Source organism: Lygodium microphyllum, chromosome 7 (genome assembly GCF_053477565.2).
Source record: "Lygodium microphyllum isolate KBCC chromosome 7, Lygodium_microphyllum_v1.1.10, whole genome shotgun sequence".
In the NCBI taxonomy this organism is placed as follows: Eukaryota; Viridiplantae; Streptophyta; class Polypodiopsida; order Schizaeales; family Lygodiaceae; genus Lygodium; species Lygodium microphyllum.
The window spans coordinates 148,968,110-148,984,871 of NC_141141.1; the positions used below are offsets into that span (position 1 = coordinate 148,968,110).

Genomic DNA, 16,762 nt, shown 5'->3' on the forward strand with positions numbered 1-16,762 from the left:
GAGATTGATACAATGTGTCCTTTCTCGAGCTGCATAGCGGTCAATCAAAGTGTTCCTACTGCTCAAGTACAAGGTCAAAGTGTTGGAGCTATGAGTGGAATTTTGGGAGTGAGCCTTGCATTAACTCAACTATGGCGGAAATATCCCATGCTTTCCAAGAGAAGATTGCCTCTGGAGGAGAAAAGTGAGGGTTTGGTTGGGGTTTCAACCCCTGCACTAAGTCCCACAAGTTTTGTCAGTCAAGGATATGTCTCATCAAGCTTAATAAGTGCTGTAATTAGATCCGCTATAATGAGTCTTATCAGTGAAAGGATTCTTGGCAATTGTGGATGATGAGCTAGGTATGAGGTGATAATTAAGAAGGATAAGAGGGGTAACAAATGTAGGATGGGTAAGATGGGTAGGCACGAATAGGATTTGGTTTTCCATAGGATGTTGTTGGAGGCAGCATTGGAATCCAATATCCTTGCCCAATTGTTAGCTAAGGCACATGGACATAACCAAAAGGTCCACTAGGTATTGCCATGCCGGAAAACTGCGGTCCCAAATGGTCAAGACTTAGGAGGGTGAATGCATGGGTAGGTAACTCATGCAAATAATAAACTATGATACCTAATGGTTAACACTTGGGAGGGGAATGTGTGGGTAGGCAACCCATGCAAAGATAATCTTGAAAGTGCTTGGTTTGAAGGACAAACCTCCACCATCGGTGCACCTCCTCCACCCGGGTATGCAATAGGTGAGGACCTAAAAGGAAAAGATGTACCTATGTTTGAAGATCCTTCCAACATGGTGTGTGGTGTAATAGGTGGAATGGTGAAAGGTGGTATGAATGAAGGGGTGGAAGTAGCAAAGGAAAAGGGTGGAACAGATGGGATTTGAAATTGTCATGTGGATGAAATGGTGGGAATTTAAATGTAGATGGACATGGAAATGAAAATGCACCAACATCAGATTGATTGTGAGATGCAAAACCCAAAGCAAGAAAGTTGGAAGAAGTATCCGATTTTTTCTTATAACCAACTCTACCTACATGTATTAACATACAAAAATTGGTCCTCTTCAAGACTTACCCCATAGTCACAAACTGAAATTTATCTATATCACCCATTCCAAAATCTGGATTAAAGTAGAAGCAAAAGAAAAAGAAGGAAAAAAAGTAGAAACTTGTGTACCTTGCATCAGAGTAGATGAATTAGGGTGAAAGAATGGAAGATATTTCTTTCTCCATTTGGGGGCCCATCCTAGTTGGAGGCTGCGATGATCTTGCACTATCTTCAAACTTTTGCACATCATCTTAAGGGAAAGAGTCATTTACCTTCAATGGTTTGTTTGCTCTATTCATAAGAATCAAGTCGTATCCGGATTTTGAGATCTCGAATGGTTAATAAGAAGTATACTAGTTAGAAGTTTCTTCGTCGATATCAAAATCTCAAGGAGTGAGTTGTGGGATTGTTCGGTGCTTGGCATAGGCTATTCTGGAGATTGAAATGAAGATGTGTTTGAAGTCATCTTCCTTTTGTTGAGAGTTACTGTTTTTGATGTCGAGCTTTCCGATCAAGGTCTAGGTTACTTCAAAGAGTACCTAGCTCTGATACCATGTAAAGAGATACTTGAACCTAGAAGATAAACATAAATGTACGACAAAACACAAAATGATAATAGTAGAGCTTAGAGATGAAGAGTAACTTAGAGAAATGAAGGCTAAAGAATGAAGAATAATTAATACATTGCTCAATGCAGTAAACACACTATGCAGAGTGAATACAAAAGCCCAAACTCTCATGTCTCTAAAAGGACCAGTGCATATGGCCACATGGTCTTCCTTGGATCACATATATGTCATGTATCATGATGTTTTCTTGTCAAAGATTCTAGAGATAGTGTGTTGCAACAATATGCCTTGCCAATTCACTTCCCCCTGTAGTTTGAGATGCTTGTTCAACCCATTGCTCCTTTTGCTCAGACTCTAGGCAAGCTACCACTATGGTTCAATTTCTCCTTGAAACATAAGGTTTTTGACGGTTATATGGAACAATTGCTTGATAGATTCTTGTTTGACTTTCCGTCTAGGGGCAGTCAATAATGTGCAGGGTTGCCCAACGGCATGGCATTCATCATGCTTCTCTTTGCAAGCAGCGTCAGCAGGCTTTAGCCTTGGTTCGTTCCATGCTACTTGATTCTCTAGATAATGATTTTCTGCTTTCATTGGCAACAAAGTTGCTTGATGTTATCAAACAGTTCCAATTTTTATCTTATCAACATTCTAAATTGCAAAACTTGATCGAGAATTTGCAAGACAATTCTTGTCAGTCTCACAAATTCTTTCAAAGCTTGCATGCATCTCTTGCACGAGAAAACATGGTTCGACTTCAGCAGGTAGAAGGTCAAATGGTTATAGATCCACTGATCATTGTGCATATGTGGAGAAGCTATTTCCAAGAACTTCATAGGCACCTTCTAAGCAGATTTGCCATGCTTGTTCGGTTTCTTATGCCTTGGTTAGGGATCAGGTTTCACATCCTGAATGCTGCCTTTCAGTTTTTATGTCTTCTTGGTATGCTTCTAGAAGCTAGTCGTACAAAAAGTGCACTGGCACTCAATGGGGGATCATTTGGCTGCTAACTCTTTCCGGATAGAATTATTGGCTATGTCAAGGATGCTATCTTAGGATGGGAAACATGAGGACCAATGCAAATTCAATCGTATAGCACTTCTAGGTCTAACTTCTGTTGGTGATGCCACCTTGGTGAGTCGTAGTGTGTTGATATCTTTTCACATAGACAAGAGGCTCTCTAGGATTCTTGGGGGATATTGTGACTTTTGCAGCCAAATTTTGATGGTGTTGTGGTGTAGGCAGCCCTTTCTGTCCTTGATACTGACCGTCCTTGGTAGGATTGGGATCTTGCAAGACGATTAAATCTTGAAAAGGCTTCAGTTAATCAGGTGTATGATCACATGATTAAAGATCACCATTGACTGGTCACCAAAACCAATGCTGTTTGGGGCATGTGCAAAATTAAAGCTTGGTGAAAAATGATTGTGATGGAAGGTTGGCTCAATAAGGTTGTGTTCAAATGTAAAGTCTTTCTTTGGAGAGTGCTTGTTGGTGGACTTCCTTTGCTCTTTCCAAGTGTCGCATTTTGAATGGCAATTGTTTCCTTTGCACTACCAGTGTGGAATCACCTTGTCACATGTTTATTTCGTGTTCTATGGCCAAAAATATTTGGTCTTTTGCAGTACAAGTGTGGAATCACCTCATCATAGGTTATTCATGTTCGGTGGCCCAAAAAAATCTGGTCCCTCGTCTAGTATTTGGTGAGCTATAGTTGGGCCATTTGTGCATCCTTTGATTGGGTATTTGCCAAGGCAAAATTTCCCTCTCCGGTGGAGCCACATATGAAGATATTGCTCCACTCTCTCAGATTTTGGGGCTATTGGCATAATTGGGTCATCTGGAATGCATTCATTTTTTATTCGGCCTCTAGAATTGAGGGACACATATCTAGGCTCAAAGGTCTTCTACAGTGGTAAATAGATCTTGTTCAGCATGTTGATATCCTCCCTAGGGAGGACTTGGTTCCTTGGCATACAACAATTTCTCCTATTCCTTTGCCGTGACTTTTTTATTCCTTGTGTGATTTGATATGATATAATATAATAACCCTTTACGAGAGAGAGAGAGAGAGAGAGAGAGAGAGAGAGGAGAAGCAGAAGCAGAAGAAGAAGAAGAAGAAGAAAGAAAGAAAGAAAGAAAGTTGTATTAACATCCATTTAGATGCGTCAAAGGCATATAGGATGAAAAGACATACAATAGTGTTTTAGTTACAACTTGCTTCGTGGTGCCATTGGCATAGAAAGAAACCCACCTCATGGCCCCATTAGCACAAAAAGAAAACCAAGTAATAAATCTATAAAGTAAGGTTCATTTGTGATCCACACTTTGGCTCCCTTGAAACATTTTGATCGCTTTAATATTTCATCTTCCATGTTTCCAAATGAGAGAGAGAGAGAGAGAGTTCTTTGGAGGGTGATGATTGGTGGTCTTCCTCTTGCTTCAGCCCTTTCCAAGCATCGAATCTCCAACGGCAATTGTTTCTTTTGCACCACCAGTGTGGAATCGGCCTGTCATCTATTTATTTCTTGCCCTCTCGCTAAGAAAATCTGGTCACTCTTGTCAGCGGTTTGGCGAGCAATGGTTGGTTTCTCGCTAAGCCCTTTTGATTGTGTTTTTGTGTGGCCCAAATACCCCACACCGGCACAGTCGTATATGAAGATCTTGTTTCACTTTCTCAGATACTGGGGCTGTTGGCACAATTGGACCATTCGGAATGCTTTTCTTTTTGATTCAGCCTCTAATGTTCAGGGACATATTGCTAGGCTTAAAGGTCTCTTGCATTGGCAGATAGATCTTATTTGGCACTCTGACTTACTCCCTCGGGAGGACTTACTTCCCTGGTATATGGCAATTTCCTCTGTGTCTTTGCCATGACTTTTGTAACTTTTTTGTCGTTTAGTACTTTATAAATATAACATCCATTACGATTTTTAAAAAAAAGGAGGGAGAGAGAGAGAGTGTGTGTGTCTCTCTCTCTCTCTCTCTCTCTCTCTCTCTCGTAATCTCATACTTCTTTCATAATTAATACAATTACCTATTCCGAGAGAAAAAAACGAGATTCTAATGTCTTATGCACCTTTTCTTTTTGTGTCCAGGAAACATTTAAGAAGATCATGGAGAGTAAGTAGAATATAGCTTTTTAGCTTCATATTAGACTAGGAGTAATGTTAAGTTTATGTGATGTTATTTGATTCATTTCCACCAGATTTGGGTTTACCTTATCCAAAGATGATCAATGTTGCTGTGCCTGCAAATATGGTTTGTGGTGTTCATGATTTGCCTCAAGTTGCTTCAGACTAAGAGGTAAACCGATCATTGAGTTCTGCATCTTTTCTATGAAGTAACATAATTGTTTCTTTGCACATGCTGCATGTGGAGCTATATGCAGAATATTGAATACGGAACGCTTGAAAGATTTGGTTTTGGTGTTATGGCCAGGTTACAGAGCTACATGATGCAGCTATCCTTACATGGTGGAGACACTAAGATACTGGGCTCTTACTTGAACAGTGCATTGTCAACGCCTTGTTGTAAATGCTCTTGTATTCCACATTTGCAGCATTAGATGATTAAAAGTGCAGAATTTTATGACCATTAATATAGCGTCTGCTAAGAATTCAAATGACTTCGCAAGAGAGTCCATCAAAGGATAATTTGGATTTTCTCTACCATGCTACAGTTTGTCAGAAGATCCAAATTGGTATGACAAATTAAGGGTTAATGACAAATTAAGGGTTAAGTGGTCAACTGATTGTCTTTACCCAGTAAATGGACCAGTCAACACTTGGCTGTTACATACCTGTAAAAGGTTGACTTCTGCATATGTATAGCATTATGGTCATGAGAGAATAAGAACCATATGTAGTATACTCCAGTTTTTGCAGTTGGATGTTTTATGATATTTAATTTATGGTTGTAGCGTGAGGACAGTACTTACCAAACTAACATGAGTTGTGATGGCAATAGATTAGCCATCTATAAATCCTAGTCTACAACATGACTTAGCCTAGTAGTGACATCATAAGCTTTAGGTAATGAGAGTAAAAGCACAATTTCCACTCAGCCAGAAGGCAAGGAAAATTAACAACTATAATCTACTCATTCTCCTAACTGCAAGCTTTTGCAGCTAGGAGAATAATAGAGTATAGGTGTTACTTTAATATGCATTGTTATGCCTCAAGAGCTCTTTAAAACACTTATTCAAGGCACACAGATCATTGCAGTCGCTTGAACATGTTTTGTTAATAATGCGGTTGTATATAAAGTAAGGAAAAAGAATGAATAATTACGGAGCCTGAGTGGCTGAAATAAAAAAAGGCCTTAAGCCTTCTTTAGAGTCTTGTAAAACAGCTTGCAGGACCCATCTTTACTACATAACCTCTTAGGGCCGCTAAAACCTGTCCTAATGAAAGAGGACCATCACTTGAACATGTTGATGCGCCCCTTTCGAGCATTCACCTTGTTTTCTATTAAGATTCAGATGACCCTCTGCTTAGGAGATTGCAAAGGTATTCTGACTCGAGTTACAGGATGCACTGAAAAAATCTTGAGTCGTTGCATGGTTTTAAAGAACCTAATGCAGTGTTCAAGAATTCTTATCTTCTCCCATCACCCACGAAATGTACCTATTACCAAAGCGAAGTTATAAGACATTGTGCAAGGTTGAGCAAGAAACCGTTTTTGAGGGCATTAGAAATGAGCCATAAGAGGTATCGACTTTTGCTTGTACGAGGGAAGGCCTGAGTGGGGTTTGTTTATTTTTGTTAGACTATTTAGATAAATGGTTTCGAAAAGAATCTTGACGATGGAAGCTTTAAAGCACTTTATATTAATATTTCAAAAAAAAAAATGTTAGAGCATTTTAGATGAATAGTTTCAAATTAAATATTGATAATTGAAGCATTTAACAAAGTAATTACAAACTTCAACACATCAGCATTATGATCTCTTTCTCTTTAAATGATTCTCTCCCCATGTATGTCTTTTGAATTCCAACAGATGGGTGTTGGCATCCATCACTTGACATTTGTAGTAGAAATAGGATGGGATTGAAACATAGTATTTGGATTTTTAAATCATTATTTTGAATTTTCCTCTTATCAATGGCATTCTCCATTGTACATTATAAAGAAGAAAGATTCTAACAATAAATCCCCTTGAGGCAAAGTATCTAAGGAAAAGTAAACAAATAGCCATGTAGGGGCTTCCAAAACAAAATGTATACGACAAAGGGGGCCTATTGCAACGGTTGAGTGAATAAGATATTGCCAAATGTGTGTTATCAACAATGAAAAAGTGTCAAAATTGCATGTCTTAGAAAGGGCATTCTATCTTTCTCCCTAGTTTTTGAACTGTCTTGTCTTGGTGCTCTCTTTTATGCATCACCTTGTTTATGAATCATTTTTAAGTTAGTAATGCATGTGACATAAGAAATTGTTTGTATATAAATAAATTTGAATGTCTGGCAAAATAGCAAGCTTTTGGTCCTAGCTATTGACACCATAAGGATGCATCCTTAGTTTCACTTGAATCCTTTTCATGAAACTAGTAAGCCTATGGACCTAGCATGCAAAGGATTTACTTACATGGTGGACACTAGTCACATAACCTTGGAGTCTATATGACATAGTATACTCTATTTGTTCACACTTTTGAATGCATGTTTATACACAGTCTATGACTTTAAAATGATAATCAAATCAATATATATCAATCATGTTAGTATAAATTATTTTCTTCACAATTTGCAGAGCACCTTGGTTCCTTGATGCCATTAGATTGTCTCGTCCCAACCAATGTATAGACTTTATGTTATGAACTAAAAGTAGCATGGGTTGGGAGTATGAACTAACAAAGGACTCAATCCTACGAGATCATGTATCGAGATGGAGCCACTCTCATAGAATGGAGTAACTTCAATTGGATTGATGACATCGATACTTGACATGACTATAACATTTGCCTTTATTGGTTGTCAATTTCCATCACATGAACATATGTTTCTGTATAACTTCTCATGAACCACTAAAGTTGTTTAGTTGGAAAAACCACAAAGGGCCATGCTAAGCTTGGACCAATTCTACTATCGTTGTTAGTTCAAGACTTCAAAAGGCAACAAGAAAAAGAGAACCATGTATATAACTCCAGGTCATTTAAGTGTCTAGTAATACATAGTTAACTAGAAGCTTGTAAACCCTAGTAGGATGTCCAAGGTACAATGTGCTTGTAGGTGACCCAAAGACACTACATTTGAGATGCCCTAAGGTTCAAAAGGTCTAGAGGATAGCCCTTGAATAGGTATTCCATGACACTCATGTGGGGCAATAGTAACTTAGGCAATAACAACATGGATACTAAATAGAGGCTTGCTTGTGGATATGAGGACTTTCGTGGATCATAGCCTATCAAACAACAAATCTATAACTAGGATTCATATCTCAAAAATTTTCTTAGATAGAATGGAGGGCAATCCATTGTCGCATGGGAGCATATTTAATGAGATATCAAGTCAACAACTAATAGTCATCCTTGCTCAAGACTTTTCTAACCTTGGCTATAGTGATATACCATATGAGGCACTAAGTGAAGGGATGTGCTAGAATCTCACGATCACAAGAAAGCATCTCTCCTCCTTATCCTCTTTGAACCACTATGTAGCCTCTCCCATCTTTTGCAAAGAGTATGTTCTCTATCTAGATCTTAGAAAGAGTCCCTACAATGGAAACAACTTGGTAATTTGTAGCATGGCTACATCCTACAATCCAAACATACCAATTAGTGATACTAACAATCAACTCCCATCAATGACAATGAGATTAATGCAAGACAATGGAGTTTGATTTTGATTGCAAGAGTAGGAGGCTAGAGGCTTTCTTATATGCTTGGCATTAGGCACCTTCTACTTGAGGGTTCCAAACGTGTTCTAGCATTACACACTAGAGGCTAGTTATTATGCTACCATTGCTCTCGTACTTGACCTTTTCCAAGAGCAAAGAGTCAGGGAGCACAAGCCCTTTATGTTTATTTGTCCTTTATATTATGTGGAGGTACGAGTTTCTTATAGTTTCGGTAGTGGTTATTATCACAGAGGTGTAGCTTAATAGAATTTCCTCTTGTTGTAGAACAAAGGATTATCAAGAAGTGAGAGCGAGGTGTAGAATGCTTGGATTGTTGCATCCAACAAACTTCCAAGGTGTTTAAAGATTTACGAGTCACGTAGTGCTTTATGTGGGTGTGTGTGTGTGTAAGAATGCATTAAATTAAATTGTCGTAAAACGTAAAAGATATTTACATCAGAGGGGCACTGCCCATTCCATATCCTTCAAAAAGGATAGGAAAATGCAAGAGGACCGTTCCCCTATATTACCTACAAGGCCTACGTCAGATAGACTATTATCAAGTGATTGCTCGCAGGTTGGTGGAGGAGTCCTCAGATCCCCAGATATCTTTCCAACGGGCTTCCTATATTTCCATGCCATTGAAGCAATGTCCCGCAGGAAGAGCCTCGTGGTTGGAGCATGCTCTCCCGTCAGCCTTCGTGGGTCAATTTGGAAGTTCTTATTTTGGCTTGGAAGATTGGGAGCGGGCCTCAATTCCATCTGCAGCTTGTGATTCTCCTGTTTCCTATTTTTCTTCAGGAGGTGCCTCCTCCTGTTCCTTTCTAGGCTGCTCATCGGGCAGGAACTTACGCCTTCTCTCTGACTGACTGCCGAATTATGGGTTCGCTTGGATTTTGCACCACGGGGAAGATGGTGTTTATCTCTGTTTAATCTGTCTCTCTGCTCTCTGTCCCAAGTCCTGATTCCTCTGCAATATGATTTGGGGGCGCACTCCATAGCCCAAATTCTCCATGTTCGATAAGGTGGGCAGCAACTTTTTCAGTCTTCTATCAAAGAACCTTCTGTCTCCCCTCCTTGCTAAATCGTTCCTGCGCTCTCCCTAATTCCATTTGCGCTTCATGCTTGGCTATTCAGTATGCAATTCTCAGTACATGGGAGGAAAATTCCAAAGTTAGTAGTATGCTTCTATCATTAAACATCCTCGAGAAGGTCTTTTCATTTCTTGTTAGCCAAACATTCCACAAGTAGATGCCTCTTATATAACACCATATGAGTGGAGCAAGGTTGTTGGACTCCCCCGTGAGAATTTCTTTCCAGCTTAATTGATATGGATGGTAATAGACAATGATTGAGTAGAGCCACTTAAGATACTCCTTGTTCTGGCATGCGATGAATAAGTGGGGGATAGTTTCCTTCTCCTTGCCACCTCTGGGTGGCAGAGACCAGTCCTCATTCCTGTTTCCACACACTTTTATGCAAAATTAGCCACATTAGACAACATACTTAAAACTTTGGGTTGGATGGCAGGCGACCAATTTTTTTCAAATTTGTTCCCACTGGCTCCTATTCCATGAGATCCTCCATCTATTTTTCAACTTACAAATTGAGGAGTTGTTAGATGATGGCAAACTTGGGGATAGTGTAGCCTGAGTTTGCCAAGTTACAAAAAATATTCGTTTTAACCTGCATATTACACTGGATAAATTGTGGGTTAAGTTCATTCCAGCACACTTCTTATCGGTCAATAGTTGCACGTCACGGCTATCAATTCTGAACTTTTCTTTGAGAACTCTATCACTTAGCTACATTTTTCCTTGAAAATCCCATATGACCCCCATATCCTGATGCCTTCTTTGTTGAGACAGGCTGCACTTTTATGGAGTCCCTCAGCCGCAGGAGGTAGTAACTATGCCTACCCAAATTGAGTCAAAGGCCACCCAAGGTCCTGTTTTAGTGTTAGCTGGATACAGAACATGTGGTTTGTACTTTTGCCAGGCCACCCATCTTTGTTTTGTGAGGGGGATTGTTCTGCATTGGGGGACTCGAATCTCTTTCGAGAGAATATTACATTATGGGTGGGGAGATCCGAAAGTCTTGGGCATTCAAACAGTTGAAAGCTGTTAAGGCTGTGGGTGAATAGAATGGCCTAGTCTTCTCCTAGTTGTTGCAAGCATCTAAGGATCCATTTAGTAGCAAGTTTATCAAAAGTCATTGCATGGATATCCATGATTCCCAAGCCCCCATGTTTCTGGGGAGGGTGTAGGTCTTCCATGCTACTTTCAGTGTTTTAAATTTCTGAGAGCCCCCTCCCCACAGGTAGTTGCGGCAAAGAGCTCCTAGCTGGGTAACACAATGTTTGGGGGGTCTCCAGCAATATGCCAAAAAGTAGAGACATGAGGGGAGGACAATGTAGTTTAGAATAACGATTCTAGAGGCAAAGCATTGATACAAATCATTCCACGTATTCAGCTTAGTTTGCATTTTACTTAGCACCCACAACCATCTCAATTTTAGGGAGACTCCAAACCCCAGTGGTATCCCTAATAGCCTAAAAATCGTTCCCTCTTTAATTTGTTGGTAGCCAACTTCCAATAACTAGTCAAGAGGTTTGTCTATCAAAGTTTTGATACATATCTCGGCATGGTTTATTTTGGACCCTGAGGTGAAGCAAAATATCTCTAGACACTCCCAAAAGGAGGCTGAGGTGGTTGGGTCATTATTTGGGGCGGCATCGGTGTCATTTGCAAACAAGTTAAGGATCATATCCTTGGCGCCATGATTTGGCATTTGGATCCCAGGCTAGATGTTTCCCTTCCTCACTTGGTCTTCTGTAAGCCAACCCAATGCATCAGCTGGCATATAAGAGGGAGGCCAGGAGGCAGCCCTGTGTGATGGATCTTTTAAGAGGGAAGCGGGGTAGCAAGTTCACCATTGATAAATATTTTAGTAAACACATCACCAAAGAGAACCGACACATATTTGATAAATTATGCTCCTGGCCAGCAGACCCATGCTTGGAAGTGATTGGAGAATGTTCTCATCCGAGGTAGTCATAGGCTTTGCCAAAAGTCTAGTTTTAGGAAAACACAATCCTGGTTATTTTTCTTTGATAAGTCAAGTCCTTCCCACAGGCTGATAATGGTATCCAGTATATATCTCCCCCTTATAAAGCCTCGTTGTTCCTTTCGAATCCATTTAAATAGGTGAATTGTGAGGGTGGTTACACACCGCCATTGCCCGCCCAATCTGTGCCCAGTTTGTGGGCACATGAAAAGTTGACTTGGGCGGTCACTTGTCCGCCACTTGCTTACACACTGGGCAGTGGACACTTTTCGTTATCAATAAGTGTCAGTCCATCTTCCGTCCACAATCGTTTACACACCGGCCACCACCTACCACCGGACACTTCCTGAATCACATGTGAATGAAGGGACGCTACGGATGTTAATCATCATTCTCATAATAATTATTTTTACAATACTTGATTAAACACTTTAAACCGACTAATAAACCTTTAAAAAAAGTCACCAATAAAACTAAAAGCATGAATATGAAGTTTTTCCTACCAAAGAACTCCAAGAATATGACCTTATTGCGTCGTTGCTTTCTGCGCCAATATATTTGTTTCTATGGTGACTACTATTCATGCTTTTGGAAGCTCATTCACTTCCAAGAGAGCAGGGGAGTTGAACCCCTTCGCCATGTTGTTGAGGCATGGCTCTACCGAGCTCTTTGCGGAAAGGTGGAAAGAGGGAAATTTGTTTAGCACACCACCCCTCTTTCCACCTTTCCACCTGTGCTGCAGATGCAAGCATGACTGAAAACTTAAAAAAATCATGCAAGGATGGCTGAAAATTACTTACTTGGATGTGATTGTGCTTAATAGTATGGGCTTAACAATAGGCAGAGTCGGAATGTGTTTACTCACCATTGTCTTCGTCGTCCATCTCCTCCGCAGAGTCAGAATCACCAAAGATTGTTCTCACATTTGCGCTCTCCCTCTCTTGATACATGGCTCAAGCAATGTTGTCTCTTCGAGATGCCCGCCCAAGATGGATTGCCTCTTGTGTTGGCTCCGCTGCTTGAGCTCTTTGTATTGCTTGTGTGGTACCTGTGTTAGTTAGCATAACAACCTTTGCTAATCCATTCCTCAAACTATTTTGCTGGTCCATGTCTTGATGAGCCGCATTACTTTCTCTATCAAGTTTTGCTGTCGCTTCATGTATCGATGCATCATCAAAACCATCTCCATGCACAATGTATATATTATATAGAACAATGCATGCTGCCACCATCTTTGGGACATTTTGTAAAAGCATGTCACATCTCTTTAACAATATACGAAATCACGCTTTAAGGATGCCAAATGCCCTTTCAACTGGCATACGAGTACTTGATTGTATGTAACTCATGCAGGATAAGCACAATTGCCTAGTAGACAGTATTGTCCTAGAGCTTTGTTTGTGCATCGTTTTCCTAGGTCTGAACGTTGAAAAACATTCCAATCATGCATAGAACCTACCCAGCCAACGTCATAGTCCCAAACAACACAATTGGCTGCCACGCTTATCTGTAGAATAATAGAGTGGAAGCCCTTCCTATTAAAATAATCTTCGTGGTTCTCCCTTGGGGCAATGATGGGTATATGACTACCATCTACTGCACCAATAACATACGGTATGCCTCGAAGGCTTGAAATGCACCAGCATATTTTTGCATTTGTTGTGGCATTGGCCACTTTACATACATACTATGCAATCCAGAAGTACCTAGTGCATCGCAAAAGTCCAAAACAGCCAGCTGTGTAAACGAAGTTGAGACTCCGTACAAATCGGCTATTAGTCCCAAACTTGAGCCGCTCGCCAAGCGATGTAGAGCCACACAGACCCCCTTCTCCACAGGTACTGCCCTTCTATAGTTTGTATTCTTGCATCGCATTTGTGGTGCTAATTTCGCGACGAGATATTTAAATGTACTCCTGCTAACTCGTAACCTGCTTTTAAACATTCGGTTTGTATAACTCCCCAGAAGCCCCTGCTCCATAAAAGTTTGTGGTCTTGGATAGGCTCAACATGATCGTTGATCGTGCCTTCGCTGACCTATCCTGGCTCGACGTGCAACGTAACCTCGAGCCATGCACTCCATCAAAGTATGCAATAGCATGCTGTCATCATCCCCGTCATCCAAATCACTCAACAATTGTTGAAACATTGCTATGACAGCGACTGCAACACCGATGACACACATTATCAAAAGACTTTCGTCGTCCATTCACCTGTCAAAAGATTTGACGAAACTTTATGAGACAATTGAAGAGAGATGTAAAGGTAGAATAAAAAACTTGTTTTTTTTAAAGTTCCAAATTCATCTATAGTTGAATTCATCATTCCTTTTTAAGACTTTTGATTACATCTAATAGACCAGATACCGAGGAGGCAAGTGTATCCATGATAACGAGCTTGCGCTCTTCAAATGCTTTTTTTCCCTCTAGGTTTGATTTTTGGTTGGCTAACATTGATCGGGCGGTGCTAGCCATGTCATTGAGAGACTCCTCTATCTTTCTACCCTTTTTATTGCGTGCTCCTTGGTTGGTTGTTTGATCATGCACGATCTTCGAAGGCTCATTGGAGCCAATGTCTTCTTGGGTGTGGTCACCCTGATCATTGGAGACTGATGTATTGTTGTCTTCTGATGAAGACAACCCACCACAGACGAGGCATGTGCATCGCTAACAACATTGGCACAATTCCACATATATTCATCCACAATATCATACCACTGACAAATGATCCTGCGATCATTGCCTGATATGGCATTGTGGGCCTTATCCTTTCTATATGACTCATAAACGCGTCCCCAACGTTTTCTGCATGCCTCACCATCTTTGTGAAACTCTGGAAATAGCGATGCTAGCTGGGTGGTAACCTTGGACCATATATCCACTCCTTGCTTCGATGGCTTTGAGAACTCCACACTCATGGATCCTCGGATGTGAATGAGTTGTACTATCCATGCATCCTTCCATTGCGCAAACAGTTTTTTTGTGGCTATTGAATGATCTTGTGTCTTAGGACTATCATTCTGATTCTTTCCTTTCCGCGCCCTCTTTGGTTTAGGAGGTTTAGGAGCATCAGACTCTGATGATGTTCGTCGTGGACGTTGTTTGGTGGCATTCTCAGAAGATGGCACCATCGGTTCTTGAGCCTGAACCAAGTCAACCTCTTCACATGTGTCCTGGTTGGCATCACAAGAACTTATTGCTTGTGGTTCTTGTTGTCGTGGTGCCGAGGGACCATGTTGAGGACTATGTGCAACTGGACAAAGAATTACATTATTGTGTACTATTGTGGGTCTCTCTATACCTAATTGTCTTGGTCGTTGGAATGGTATGAATTGAGGAGGATGATCAAAGGAGGGCGGTTTGGAAACACATTTACAGGGATATTGCCAACGACAGTGTGGCTTGGCATGTGGTTTGGAACACTCACACTTGGGCTCAAAAAGTACATGAAGTCATTATTGCATATTGCATCTTGGTTCATTTGAGACACGAACTGGTGAAACTCCTCCATGGGAGTGCTCTCTTGAGAATCCATCGAGCTCCACCTTACGCATGAAAATTGATCCATCATTTACAATATGTGAATGGACAAACAGGTTTATTGTTCTTTACATAATTGATCCATTTTTATTATTTACATATCAATAATTGATTGTAAGGTGACAACTATAGGATAACTCCAATTACATTGCAATTTATCTTACAATTAGAAAACAATATGGTTAAAGAACAATAAAGAAAAGGAAATGTTATCCAGATACATTGATTCAAAGAAAATGATGGGATGTATGTATAGACAAGAAGTTTTAGCCATTGTCAACCTGTAATAGATGCCAAACATATAGCGGAACTAAGAAAGGATTCATTGCAACGATGAACAATTAGAAAACAATATGGTTAAAGAACAATAAAGAAAAGGAAATGTTATACAGATACATTGATTCAAACAAAATGATGGGATGTATGTATAGACAAGAAGTTTTAGCCATTGTCAACCTGTAATAGATGCCAAACATATACAACGGAACTAAGAAAGGATTCATTGCAATGATGAAATACTGTTAAGCAAACAAAAACCCTCCAATAAAACCTAAGTCAAATTGAAACTAGACCACCTAGCAAAAGTTTAGGATACTCAAAATTTACAATAATACATTCCTACAAATACAATTAAATAAATTAATTGGTAGAACAGCAGTTGTAATGAGGGTCCACTCAAAAAGTTTCAAGATATTGTGGTGTTCCAAAGACGTTGGTGCAGAAAGATCAAGATTGACTCTACATGTGAAAGTTTTTTGCAAGAGAATCACAACAAGCCTTTCAATATAATAAAACAGGTAGTCAGCAAAGAATTCAAAATTTCAACTAATAATAAAACAGGCAGTCAGCAAGTGTTCTACTTCAGAAAGTTTCTCAATGACATTCATTTATGTTCATACAATTCTCCATACCATTATTTTCAATTGAAGCTTGATTGATGATTCCTGCAATGATTTGCTTTAGCAGCTAGTTTGCTTCTTTCCTCCATAAATTACGCAATCTCGTACTCTTTGAATTAGACAATTGTGCTTCATGCTTGAGATGAATAGCTCACTCATATGTATCAAAAATTGGGATCTCTACATTGCTATCAGAAATTGCTTTCAGAGATGAATAGCTCATTCATATGTATCAGAAATTGGGAGAAGCCAAAGACAGTGGGGCAGCAGCACATGGAGGTAGAAACACATGCATTGTGAAATGTTGCAGGCTTGAAACACAGGCAGCTAGGCATGCAAATGATGGAAAAATGACCTGCATGAACTAACCGGACCCAGAAATGTAGCAACATGCATGCACAACAGGCAAGACACGATATGAAAACACAGCCCAATTAATGTTTCTGACTGATTAACACTTGCTACAAACTGGTCAGTCAAGGTCAAAAACTGGGCAAAGATTGCAGTGATCAGCAGCCATGAGTTGGGACATCAAACATGATGGAGACCACCACACACGTGCACACTTATTAGGAACACACTTAAGGCACACACAAGCTACAATCACACCAGTCAATCATAATCAATAGAATCACTTATTGTATCCCCAACATTCGATGGTTTATAAAACATTACCAGGTCAATCAAAAAGAGAGAGAGAGAGAGAGCATACCTGTGAAGGCTGCGATTCACAGCTTTGATAAAGACCTCTGCCTCCGAGCCAGAGCTCTGATAAAACCCTCCGTTGAAGCTTGCGAATCACCTG

General features: G+C 40.1%; 1 protein-coding gene across 2 annotated transcripts in view; it reads left to right on the forward strand.

Moving 5' to 3' along the window:
- Positions 1-5,554, forward strand: part of LOC148034074 (persulfide dioxygenase ETHE1 homolog, mitochondrial-like) — a 41,482-nt gene extending 35,928 nt beyond the window's left edge. Inside the window, exons 7-9 of one of the 2 annotated variants that reach the window (XM_087682067.1) lie at positions 4,714-4,738; positions 4,824-4,921; positions 5,057-5,554. In XM_087682067.1, coding sequence (XP_087538193.1) covers positions 4,714-4,738; positions 4,824-4,918 — 120 coding nt within the window. In that variant the 3' untranslated portion in view covers positions 4,919-4,921; positions 5,057-5,554. The remainder of the gene's footprint in view (positions 1-4,713; positions 4,739-4,823; positions 4,922-5,056) is intronic. The other variant, XM_087682065.1, reaches the window with a different exon arrangement.
- Positions 5,555-16,762: the final 11,208 nt, after the last annotated feature.